A 13,017-nucleotide genomic window follows, 5' to 3' on the forward strand; every position below is an offset into this window, starting at 1 on the left:
ATGACTCAGCCCTGGCAGACTAAATCTCGGGCAACGCCGGGTCCGGACAGCTTTTAATGAATAAAGAAAAAATATAGGAAAAGAATGCAATAAGAGTGTATTGAGGGGAACAACGGTTTTGTACATGGATCGCTAACTACTGGGCTAACTAATTCTTGCTGACAAGCGTAAAATAGGCCTTTTTGAATTGCAAGATTCCACCCGGAACGACAGACAAACAAGAGAGTGAGTTAATAAAAACGTGTTAAAATACACTACTTTTTAACTTACTTAGCTGTTTTTATACAATACAACTGCAAAATGTATTACTAATTTAATATTTTCAAATACATTACTTCCAAGTCTCCTAAAAGTAATATTTTTTCTGGAACAAATTTACCGGACGCTTTTTTCTTGCCATATCATAGTGTTTTTTACTGATAATAAATCAGTGGACTCCTCTAGTTCCAAATGTATAGCTACTTGAATTTGCATAATTCCGCTTAATATCAATATTGTATTTAACAGTATACTTTCTTAAGTTTTAATACTTAAGTTAGTAATATGCAAATTTTAAGTAGCTATCACTTTTAAACTAGAAAACTTCGCCTAGTTCTGAATCCAGATACGGAATTTAGCGTAAACGTTCTTTTCTAAATTTGAAGTGCAAAAAAATAGTAGTCATATTTTATAATAAATTATTAATTCTTAGAGGGTGCAAGTATATGAACTTGCGCCCTCAAGATTAATCCTATACTCATCAATTTAAAAATAATGAGGTAGAATTCACTTGAAGTATAACTTTTTATTTACAAAACAAACTTATAATAATATAAATCATTGTAATACTTTTGTTTGTTTTTTACTTACTGATATTGAGCTTGTTGAAAAGTTAAAAAAATAATTACAACTCAATTATACATAAAATACCTAGTTTTTTTTTTTAAGTAACATTACACACAAGTATTTTTTTTAAAGACAGATGCTTGACCCAAATGTAAATCATCTCTTAAGTATACAACAAAAAAAAAAATTAGATTACACCTACCTCAAAAACAACAAATACTATAAATTCACAAACTACATAAATAATTATTGGTGTTTATATACTTAATAAAAATACAGAAACTAAAATTAAAAACTTTGTATAGATAATTGTTACAATTATAATTTGGTAACGCCAATTACGCAGTAAAAATTAATTTTACATAATCTGTATTTTACTACAAAATCAACCGGAATCACATGATTCTTCGGATGTATCTGGTATAATATTATAATAGTAATTTTCCTCTGCTTTCACCCGTGCTTTGTATCTTTCATAACGATAATCATAATCTTCAATGTTATCGTCCTCTTCGATATCGCTGCTACTACAACCTGTTCAAACAAACACACTTTTAGTTGATTAATGCACCAAACAAAATTATTTCAAAATCAAATATTATAATCGTATTTACTGTTCATATTTAGTTGCTTAGACCCAATGATCAAATCTTCGTAGTCACCATCACTAAAAAAAAAATGGTAAAATCTTTTACAAAAATATTTATTTATTATTATTTTTTTTTAAATTAATAAGAAACAGGATCGCAAATTATAAAAGTAAATTGTTTATTGTTATGACCTTATAATTAACAATTACTATAAACATCTTGATAACAAAACTTTAACCTTACCTAAATTTATTTTAAAAAAAAAATTAAATAGTACCAATTAACGATCAAATAATAAACAATATCAAGAGTATATAATATATGTACTCTTGATAATGTTAATGTCCAATCGTTTTTTAGAAATATCTCCTCACTTTTTGATATTTAAAAATACATCAACATAATATGAAGTGTAATAAATATGAAGTATTGTTTTTTTACACACTAAACTAAAACTATTTAAACATTTTGTAGATATTTATGAACTTAAAAAAGTTTTACATTTTTTTATACACAAACAAATTGGCCAAAACATTATTTTTCAAAATAACACGCTCTACATTTTTGTTGTATATTTTAATGTTCTGAATTATTGAGACAATGGCGAATAACTAATTTACAGTTAACAAGTATTTAATTCTAATATTGTTTGCGTTAATTTTATACATTAAAAAAAAATAATAACTTTTTAGATATTTCCATAGTCTTTAACTATTAATTTTTTTAATATTTTAACTACCTGTTTTCGATTTCTTCTTCATCTGGATAATCGTTTCTCCAATTACCTTCATCATTGGAATCATCATCGTCTTCACACGGAGACGAATCTTCGTTGTCATCTACTTTCTCACATATTGAGTAAAATTTATCTGAATCCAAGCCGTGTACACTTTAAATAAAAGAATAGTATATTTTAGTGCATAATTGAAAATTTGTTTTATAATATTGACTAGTTGAAGGTTATATCTAAAATAATTTATAATATCGATACCTTAGAGCAGACAAGTGCTATGTCCATTTTTTTTCAAAATCGTGATTTTGGGTTCATTTGATTCAGTTTTTTATCACAAGTTCAGGGATACCCAAAATCATGATTATGAAAAAAAAATGGACATAGCACTTGTGTGCTGTAAGGTATCGATACAGTAAATTAGTTAACTACTAATAAGCTTACAGCCTTTCTTACATATATAAAATAACAGAAAGGGATAATAGTAAAAAATAGACAGTTAAATAAATCTAAAAGTTGTAATAAATTTAGGCACATTGTTTTGACTCTTGTAAAAAAACGAGCGCTTTGTTGCTTTCAAAATGTTTGTCTTTTAACGATCAATATAAATATAAAATATATATATATTTTTTTTTATGACCTCATAGGTTTTTTTAACTACTTTTGTTTTAACAAGTTTCTAGTTCCCTTCCACACGAATCAGGCGGCCATTTCTTTCTCTAGACGGTTGCCCGCTCAGCTAGAGAAATAGCCAACAAACAAGACTCAACCCACAGCTAGTGTATAGGAATCAGCCTCTTGACCCCTCAATAAAAAAATATATACAGGGTGGGGCCAAGCTGACTGACGAGTTTGTTTTATCAAAACCAGTAAGAAATTGTGTTTTTTAAGTTATGTTTTAGAACGTATCTCTGGCGGCCGTCATCATCAATACATTGCTGAAGGCGATCTCTGAAGTTTTCGTATGATCTTTGGCACGTTTCAATGGGTATGGCCACGATTTCTTCAGTGATTCTCTCCTTCAGGACTTTTAAGGTATAGGACGATGTTTGAAAACCCTATTCTTAAGAAAACCCCAGAGGAAAAAATCGCACATGCTCAAATCAGGCCACATCACCTTTGAGAGACCAACTGCCTAGAGAACATTTGTCAAAAAAAAAAACTAGCGAATTTCGAGCTGTGTGCACTGTAGCCCCATCCAATTGAATCTATACATCCCCTAAGTCATATTCTTTACCTATTTTCTCCAACCTGTGTTGCAGTTAAGTTTCCAACATGAGAACATATTGTGCCGAAGTGACAGTGACAGTATTGTTGTCCTCCTCAAAAAAGTACTGGCCAATCACCCAATAACCTAACCTAACCCGAAATTGAAACACAACACACCACATTGTCACTTAAGTGTAGTAGAATGGTCTTTCATGGACTTTCCGTGGGTTATTTTCAGCCCAGTATAGAAAATTCTGTTTATTTATAGATCCAGAAATCGATGAGTAAACTTTAAAAATGACCAACAGCAATGTATTGCTGCTGATGCCCGCATCTTAGAGATAACATTTTCAAAACATAACTTAAAAACGAGATTTCATATTGTAAACAAACTGCTTTTCTCTATAGTTTAACTAATTGTTATTTATAGCCCCTTAAAAATCGTCATTCGGCTCCGCCCCACCCTGTACATCATTCTTCATTAAAAAAAAAAAAAAAATTACATTACCTATCTATATCTTGAATATCAATTAGCTCTTTAGTAGTGTCTGGAGCATAATACAAATCATATACATAATCTATTGAAATTCCTTCATCTATTGATGGTTTCACTTTATCGTTTATAATATCAACATCAACAACATTGATCTTTGTATCAGTTCCATCTAAAATAGAACACACTGGTATTGTATCTTGTTTTACAGCTCTAAGAGTGTTGATTATCTAAAATAAAAAACATGTTATAATATGTATTAGTCATAAATTTCAAGATTCAAACGTTACTTAACACATTAGCTACCATGTAGATCACGGGTATCTCTCACACGGACTATGCTAAAATAACTGACGTGTTAAGAAAAAACTTTTCTCATATACTATAAGAGACACAGGTGTCTCATAGTGCATGATTTCAATCACCAGTATATCAAAGTTATTCAAAGTTGCTTATTGTTTGCTAACAAAGTTCATGTAAGAGACACTTCCGTGTCTCTCATGGTATATAAAATTAGTTTTTTGAAAATAGGTCTGGTAGCCAACTTGTTAATATGTGCATAAAATCTATGCAAATTATAAAACCATACCTTTGAACGTTCAGATTTAGAATGTCCAATTATATTAGTAAACTTTTTATTTTTGTGTGTCTTGGTCAAGTCCTTGACAGATCTTCCTTCCCGTGCTTCTTTTAATATTTGTGAAAGACCTTCATTCTAAAATTCAAAATAATAATTATAACTATAAGAATGATACATATCTGAATAAATTGTAAAATCATATATATGTAATTTCAATGGTTCAACTCCACATAAGTCCCCAGAAAAAATATTCAAATGGTGTAAGATCGCATGATCTTGCAGGCTATGGCTGGTCACCACAAATTGAAATGACGCGCTCCGGGAATTTGTTGCAGAGCGCGAAGCTCATGGGTGTCCCAAACTATCATAACCGACCAGCCATGGCTTGCAAGATCATGCAATCTCACACCATATGACTATTTTCTCTGGAGGTATGTGATATCTCTTGTTCACGTCAACAAGCTTTGATCTGTTCAGGAACATAAACAAGAAATTCGGCGTGTAATTGATGAAATCGAAAAAGTGATCACAAACTTAACCGACATTTATAATGACAGACATTTTATTATTAAATCGGAACACATACTGAATGAAACACTATAAAATATAATCTTATTTGTAAAATTTTGAATGAGTTATTACATTTTTAAAACCGGCATCCTCTATGGGATACCCTTATCTCGTAAATAATTAAGGAAGTAACATGACTGTGGTCTAAACAAAAATAAACTTGATCATTCTATTAAGAATAAAAGTTGTACCATAAAAGCAGGCATTTAAACCGGAAAAATTTATAATAATCAAGGCTTGAAAGTTGTAGCGTTTATACATTTTTTTTGGTAAGAAATCTTTGAACATCCCAGGTAAGATACAAATTTGTTTCACACTTCTCTGATATCATAAACAAAATTTTTATTTTGCTAATTTTTACATATCGACATACATTTTTTTGGCAATTTTATTTTGCATATTTTCCAAAACTGAGATGTTATTTATTTCACATATTTTGGTATTTTTAAGTGTACATAAAAGCACTAAAAAGTATTTTTTATTTTTTAGTGCTGTAACTTCCCAACTCTGGTCTTAATCAATAAATCTTCCAATAAAAGAAATTAAAAAATTTAGTATTATTAGAAGTTTAAGTGTGAATATGCCTAGCAACCCATTGAATTGCGCCAATGGTTATTGCTTAAGGATACACAAGATATGAATTATAGATATTAATAATTCTATAAATATGGACTTACTGTATCTTTTACAGTACCGGCAAATTGAAATACACAATCACAATTTTGAGCACCGTTTGTTTTTAACTTTTTGTGAGATATAACAACAGAATTGAACGGGTCTTCGTTGTGACGTCTTTTAACACGAACTAAAGCCATAATATAATATAAAAAGACAAAATATGTAGAACTACAAAAATATATAAAACAACCAGACGTTTTTAAAAACTAAGTACCTCACAGTTTTTATTGTTAATTTAATTTTTTTAATTTCTAAACTTCAAATCTTAACATATATTTGCACGTTATAAAAGCAGATATCATAGAATAAAGAAATGCTTTGCTAAATGCCAAATGGTAATAATTGGTGAATGCTTATGCCCGATTATGCGGTTATGCTAGATACCTGATACCTTATCATTTATTAACCGTTACAAAAATTGAAAGAATTTCTACGTAACTCGATGCTAACTTCAATATTGAGTTTTGCTTCAAACCATAGCATAGACCTATAAAGATATGGACTGCGCCTCTCACACACCCCGCCTATGCTGCCGCGTTATGAACAACGTTAGAAAGAGATAGATGGTTGTTAGGTTGACCATGGAATAAAAATTGAAAAGACATGGAATAATAATAATTTAAATATATATATGACAATACACCAAATGGAAATTTATAATAATTAAATCTTATTTAATTATTATTTATTATTGTGTTATGCGAAGTTGTAAAACATTTAAGGATATGTATTTCATTATTTTGTCGGGTATCCAATGCTTTCGTATGATGTATTGTTTTAAATAGATATGTATATAGTATATCGTTAATAAATACTTAAAAACCATTACAATTTCATTCAAATTTTATCAATGAACATTCTGTTTTACTTTTTATAAAACGTGTATGTTTTGAAAAATAGTTTTTCTTTACAAACTCAATAGACAATTTATTGTATCACAGATCTGCATCTAAGTTTAAACAAATTCACTAGGTATTGTAAAATCACTACTTATTTGTTTCTTCTTCAAGTTACGACCAATATAATATAATTATATGCAGCTGGCAAATAAAAATGTAATGTCAGAGCAAAAGTACGTAACTCAGGAGAGTATGCACCAGACTCGTGATGAATTTGTCGCATAATTAAAGCAGTTTCTACATTAGGTAGACTCCTTTAAAAAAAAAAAAAAATATATATATATATATAAATTCTTTAGGGTATAATTTTACAAATAAACAAAAGTAAGAACTATACTGTAACCAAAAAAATTAATAGACATAACACAACAATTTTATTATTTTTATCACCAATAGTATATTTTTTATTTAAAAAATATAAACATATAAACACAAAGCCCCAACATCATTTTGATTTCACTAAAAAATTCAAAGAAGTTATGCTATTCATACATTATTAAAACGAGTAAATAAATATTATATTTAGAAAAATGTTCTTCATCGCTAAATAAAATTGTATTACGAGTGAAACTGTTAACAATACACAACGGTCCATTTTGTTTTGTTCCTCAATGAAACTGTTCATAGATATTTAAATATATCTATAAAAGCCATGGATATGACATCACATTTTACTGAAAAATAACAAATTAATACACACAGTCATTGCAATAATGATAAAAATGTTTGAGATAGAATCAGTTTTAATATCAATGGTTCTTATTAGAAATATTTTAGGTGGATAAAAATTGACAATTAAGACGTACAATGAAATTTTTAAAAATTATTTTGTGAAGAACATATAAAATATATAGTAGTTAACCATGTAGTGTAAAAAGATAAAGGAGGAGAATATTTTTTGTGATGAGCCATTAATATTACAGTAAAAGGATACGGATCAACGATACTTAAATTCATGATTGGATGTCAGGATTGCATAAAATCCAAGCCCTGTCTTTGGTAACAAATCCATAGAACATTGAACACTGAACGTAACCTTATCAACCAAGCCATTTAACACATACAGCAATAACTATAAAAATTAAATCAAATTAATTTTTTTATACAAAAAATACGTTTTTTTAACATGTATTTGACATTATTATAATATATTTACCTTGAGTAATGAAAAACAATTTTCATTAACTTTCTTTTCATCTTTCAGATGATCAGATGTCAGATTTTTTAATATCTTCTTCATCCACTAAAATAAAAAAAACACATTAGAAGTTGCTTTATTTTGAGATTTATAAAAAATTAAAAACAAAATATTTTCTAAATTACTTGGCATTTATAGTAAATTTCTTCCTTCTTCATCATCAAAGACTTCGACCATTTCAACATTGAATAATTTCTTACATGCTTCTATAATATATTGTTTGAAATTAAATAATAAGTAAATAAGATAAGATAAGAAAAGTAAAATTTAATTAACAAATTACTCTAAAAAAAATTACTTCCATAAAGGTACCTACTATCACATAACATTAACAAAATGTATATACAATATTACATTTATAAAAAAAATACATAAATTTGGTAACAATTACAAGTATAAGGAAGAACATACCCAGTTTAAATACACTTGGCACAGCTTCTTTTTTTAACATTTTTTTACCAGTAAAGCTCAAGTTATAGTCAGATTCTATAAAATGACTACTGCATATTTTTGTATGCGTCGCCGGAGTAAAATCTGGTTGAAACATACGTATCGCATTTGCCCATTTTAAAAGCATTTCATGATTTCTAGGCTAGCTTTGAAACAAATTATATTATTATTAAAATCATTGATTATATATTATTAGTATATTACTATTAGTAATATACCTATGATCAATATTCAAATGTATAAAAATATAATATAAGTAAATAATGTCTCAACTTACCGATGCATGATGCAATCTTTATTTGATTTTGTTTTGCACGAACGAATGACACATTGAAAAACCATTATAAGAAATTAAACGAAATTCAATATTTTAATTACTAACAAGAATAATTAAAATATTTTAATATAAAAATTTCGTTATCGGGTATTATCATATTACTATTTCTCCCATGACCAACCTAACAACTCTCTGTCTCTTTTTAACGATGTCGATATTCGGACCTCTCTCTCTACTATCAGTCCATTTCTTTATAGGTCTATGTTCCAGACGGTCACCGCTGATATGGAGAGACGTTATTTCAAATTCTTAAATTTTTTTTTCGCTTTCAAAAATTATTGCTCGTATACATTTTTGATTGGAAATATTTATTGTAAAACAAAATATCTCATCATAATAACAATATTAAGTACATAGTTTCCTTAATTTTCAAGGGAGGCACCGCCTCCCTTGCCTCCCCGGGAAAACCGCCACTGAAGGCTAGTAACATTTGTTATCACATGATATTATTATAAGAATATGTAATTATAAACTTGTACTGCTCGTGCTGTTCTTAAAGTAAGATAACCTTGTTCTGATGCTTTCCTATTAGTTTTTATTATAAAATATAAATGAATATAAGTATTTATACTTTTTAAAAAACTGTACGATTAACGAATTCTAAATTTATTGAGAAAATAGACTTTAATTTTAATAATCTGAAATAATAGTTCAAAAATAATGTATAAAAATATTTATTACTAAAATAATTTAATAAAACAAGTCTAATGGTGTACGATTTGGTATTAAATCCTAATACATGTAGGTATAAAATTCGCATCGGTCACCGAGGAATTTTTGGAGATTTATTATTGTTCTAGTCAAAACAATTTGCGAACACCCGTAGCCACTCCTCGCCCTTCCGTCTGTCCGTATGCTCTGGTGCCGGTGGTGGCTTTTATTTTTTGTTTTGGTTATGAAGATGGTATAATATACAGAGTGTACCAAACACCTATTGACAACCGAATATTTAAAACTCAATTACTAAAAAAAAATATTTTCGGGGGCTCAATTTCAAACCAAAAATTAACGTATAGAAATTTAAAAAAAAAATTACGCGCTAACTAACAATAATATATAACTTTTATTCAAATAAACACCAACAATTTTTGGGTCTTTTTGTGCACGTTCTGTATACTATTATTAGATATTTCGTATCTTGTACGTACGTTATATTTTTAATCTTCTGTCCCTCTCTATAAACATATATTAACTAAAACTATAACTAATTCCTGGTATTTCAGTGGTATAAATAACGCTTCTAGTATAAATTTAAGCCATTTTACATTACATTAAAAAAAGTAAATCAATTTTATAGAGTTTAAGTTGAATGAGCTTTTTACACTAATAAAATACTTCTTTGTATAATAGGATAATCTTGAAATATTTTACAAAATAAATAAAATATATTATATTATTTTTATATCCACTGTAATACTGTGATATTTACTATCGGAATTTAATTCTATCAGCTTTAACGATTACGCTGCAAAGCAAAGGAAATGTAATGGTGTATATAGTAGCTCAAAAGGGATGAATGGGGTTGCCTAGTAATACCAAAGAGTTACTGTAGTGTCGAATGTGTAATGTGTGCAGTGTGTATAATGTTGATAATTTGAAAACTTTAATAATTTAAAAAAGTTTCTTTTTCGGTTATCATTAGTACTTAAACTAAAATTGCCTCACCGGTGCAACAAGCAGTTAACTAAACAAAATACAATTGTGAATAAAATTCACACACAACAAATTAACTTAATTTCTGGCCAGGGGTGTAGCGAGGTCATTGTTCCCAAGTCCATTCGGCCGACTGGCTTTACAAAAACAAAATGTACACGCACATGAACTAATTAGTAATTTTTTTCCATACTTTTTAATTTTCTCAATGTTTTTATGTTTAAATTTTAAAACTATTATTATATATACGAAAAAATAAGAATACTTTTAAATGGATATATTTATAAAAAAAAATGCAATGGATACAAAAAATGGTTAAATGTTATTTCATATTTTTTTTTAGAACCGCCATTGTTAAGACCATTTTTTAATAAATAATAATATAATTTTACTTAATACTAATAACGAATAACAAATATACGAAGTAAGACAGGGATGCGTATACTTTCGTCCCTAAGAAGGTATATTTGGCAGGTAGTTAATTCAACCGGCGCGGCAACTCGACTGTTATTTTTCCTATCTGCCATTATAGTCTTTTTTTATTTTAATTTTTTTAAACAATACGGACAAATATCTAATTAACAATGAGAAATATAACATGGTAAATCTGAATAATAAGATAAAATAGATACAATATAACAGGGGTTGAATGAACCGGATACAGCCAAAAACCGCACATTTCATCGGTTTCCAGGTAAGTACCGGTGCCAGGTGAATACCGCACACTTATATTGGTAAAAAAAGGTACAAGAGGTACGTAATAAATGAATTGTAAACGCAAGGCTTCTAATTACATTCAAGAGACACCGCAAAAAATAATACGCTGAGAAATATCATCCATAGAAAATAATACGATAATAGGAAGTAACGACGTAAGCTTAATAAGAGTATTCAAAATATTGTCCGTCCAATTGAAAAACAAGTTAGTTAATAGGCACAATTTAATATTTTTAATACATCATTTTGAATGAAATTGAGTTCATTTTTAGGAACACTTGTTTAAATGTTGGGAAGAATTTTTAAGGACGGGGATTGTTTGAAAATTCTTTAAAACGTTAGAAATGATTTCAGCAAATAAAATTAAAATTTTTTTTTAAAAATTTTATATCTTAAATTTTTCAACATATAAATTATACCAAAAAAATGTTTTTTGAATATATATATAAATAATAGTTTATACGTCATTATAAAATGTGCGGTTTTTGAATACAGCAATTTTAAAAAGTGTGCGGTTTTGCCCTGTGTTTTATCATCTATATTTTGAAGTCAATGAATGAACCAGTTAACTGTTATTAATAAAAGTAAAAATTTAACTTTATTTATACATGTTTATGTATAAGTTTTTTTGTAAAATTTATTAAAAAAGTTTATTGATGGATGTTATTTTTTTAAACTTTTTTGTGAACATTTCCATCGAATGGAATGTACTAGTATGTGTTGTTTGGTATACGAATAATTATTGTGTATAATTTGTTTGCCTTCCTTTAAAACAATAACACCATTTTACACCTATACACTTTGCAATAAGTACTAAAAATATATAGGTAATACCTACATGCATTTATAAAATAAACAAAGATAACAGTTCAATAATAGGTAAACAGTTTTCTAGAGATAATAAAATATCGTTTTTTTTTTGTGGTGAAAAATATACATTGGGACTTCTTATCCGACTTTCAAAATGCCATCTGGAAATATTTTTTAAAAACAGCCTCGTTTGAGTCGTTAGCTCATTAATGAATAAAAACGAATAAAATGTGAAATAATTACTCCTTAATAATATGTCATGCTGGCAGCACAACTAACACCATTAATAATCGTATATTGTATATAAGTATTGTTAGTGTTGGCATTACTGAGAGGCGGTTTTTTTAACGGCGGCGATTTGTCCGGTGACGTTTTGTCGATTTTTTGTCCGGCGGCGTTTTGTCGGGCGACCTTTTGTCGTGTTTCCCTATAGGACGGTTCCAGTTTATCCAAAGATTATATAAAAAATAATTTGTATTATTTTATTTATAATTATTTTTTTAAAATTATTTTTAAATTTATATTATTTTTACAATAACAATGTAATTAAATACTGCGTGTCAATACTATTCATAGTTGATTAATGATCTGTCAGTTGTCATGCCGTGTGGTAGACAGCTTACTATTTCTCTATGTTAGAAATAATTAAAATTGTATATTAATAAGTATGGATATGTTATATTTATAATCCATTATATTTTTACTTATTTGGAATTTTAAAATGTTTTATTATTAAATGTATTATTATTTATTAATTGTATTTTATTATTGAAATTAAAATTATTGCCCTCGGATACGTCATACTATATAGTGTGTAAGATAATATAAAACAACTGTAATTGTAAGAATAATATTATTAAATTATTATTATTATCATTATGGTTATTAATATTTATAAAATGTTTAGTAAATACAAGAGAAACATTCTGTTTAACTCAATTATTTAACAAATGCGAAAGCCCGCGAACACGTTTAAAAACAAATTCCCTTCAGACGGTCACACTGATTTTGGCAGGCCAATCATAGAGCCTTATTTGCAATCTTATTGTTAAAGGCCCGAGTGAACTTTCTTTGTTTCTTTTGTTTGTTTGTTTGTTTGTTTCTTTTCTTTCTTTTCTTTCTTTCTTTCTTTCTTTCTTTCTTTCTTTATTTTCTTTCTTTCAAAATTTACAAAAAAACCAAAATTTCGACCAAGCTCAAAAATTTAAAAAAACTGAATTTTTTTCCAAAAATATCTCACTAGGGCTGTATTGTGGCTTAAAAGTTTCACAAATGTCT

At 28.0% G+C, this 13,017-nt stretch overlaps 1 protein-coding gene and 1 long non-coding RNA gene across 4 annotated transcripts; both read right to left on the minus strand.

Moving 5' to 3' along the window:
* Nucleotides 1-942: 942 nt before the first annotated feature.
* LOC126833601 (probable RNA polymerase II nuclear localization protein SLC7A6OS) lies at nucleotides 943-6,016 on the minus strand. The gene is made up of 6 exons (XM_050565032.1): nucleotides 5,675-6,016; nucleotides 4,437-4,562; nucleotides 3,863-4,077; nucleotides 2,155-2,304; nucleotides 1,440-1,492; nucleotides 943-1,359 (listed from the first exon to the last, which is right to left on the minus strand). Exons 1-6 carry the CDS (start codon nucleotides 5,810-5,812, stop codon nucleotides 1,211-1,213), a joined length of 831 nt encoding a protein of 276 aa, XP_050420989.1. The 5' UTR covers nucleotides 5,813-6,016; the 3' UTR covers nucleotides 943-1,210.
* A 952-nt stretch (nucleotides 6,017-6,968) lies between these two features.
* LOC126833622 (uncharacterized) lies at nucleotides 6,969-8,674 on the minus strand. Of its 3 annotated transcripts, XR_007684988.1 has the most exons (6): nucleotides 8,500-8,674; nucleotides 8,184-8,368; nucleotides 7,898-7,978; nucleotides 7,731-7,817; nucleotides 7,522-7,646; nucleotides 6,969-7,248 (listed from the first exon to the last, which is right to left on the minus strand). It is a non-coding gene; the product is annotated as an uncharacterized LOC126833622 (long non-coding RNA). The 3 variants fall into 3 exon arrangements; XR_007684985.1 differs by lacking the exon at nucleotides 6,969-7,248 and having other exon boundaries at nucleotides 7,255-7,646; nucleotides 8,184-8,364; XR_007684984.1 differs by lacking the exon at nucleotides 6,969-7,248 and having other exon boundaries at nucleotides 7,255-7,646; nucleotides 8,500-8,671.
* Nucleotides 8,675-13,017: the final 4,343 nt, after the last annotated feature.

The sequence above is a fragment of the Adelges cooleyi genome, unplaced genomic scaffold, assembly GCF_023614345.1.
Source record: "Adelges cooleyi isolate 19-005CV unplaced genomic scaffold, UGA_ACOO_1.1 ACOO_flye_CR_arks_rails_tigmint_CR_PRNA_1, whole genome shotgun sequence".
NCBI lineage: Eukaryota > Metazoa > Arthropoda > Insecta > Hemiptera > Adelgidae > Adelges > Adelges cooleyi.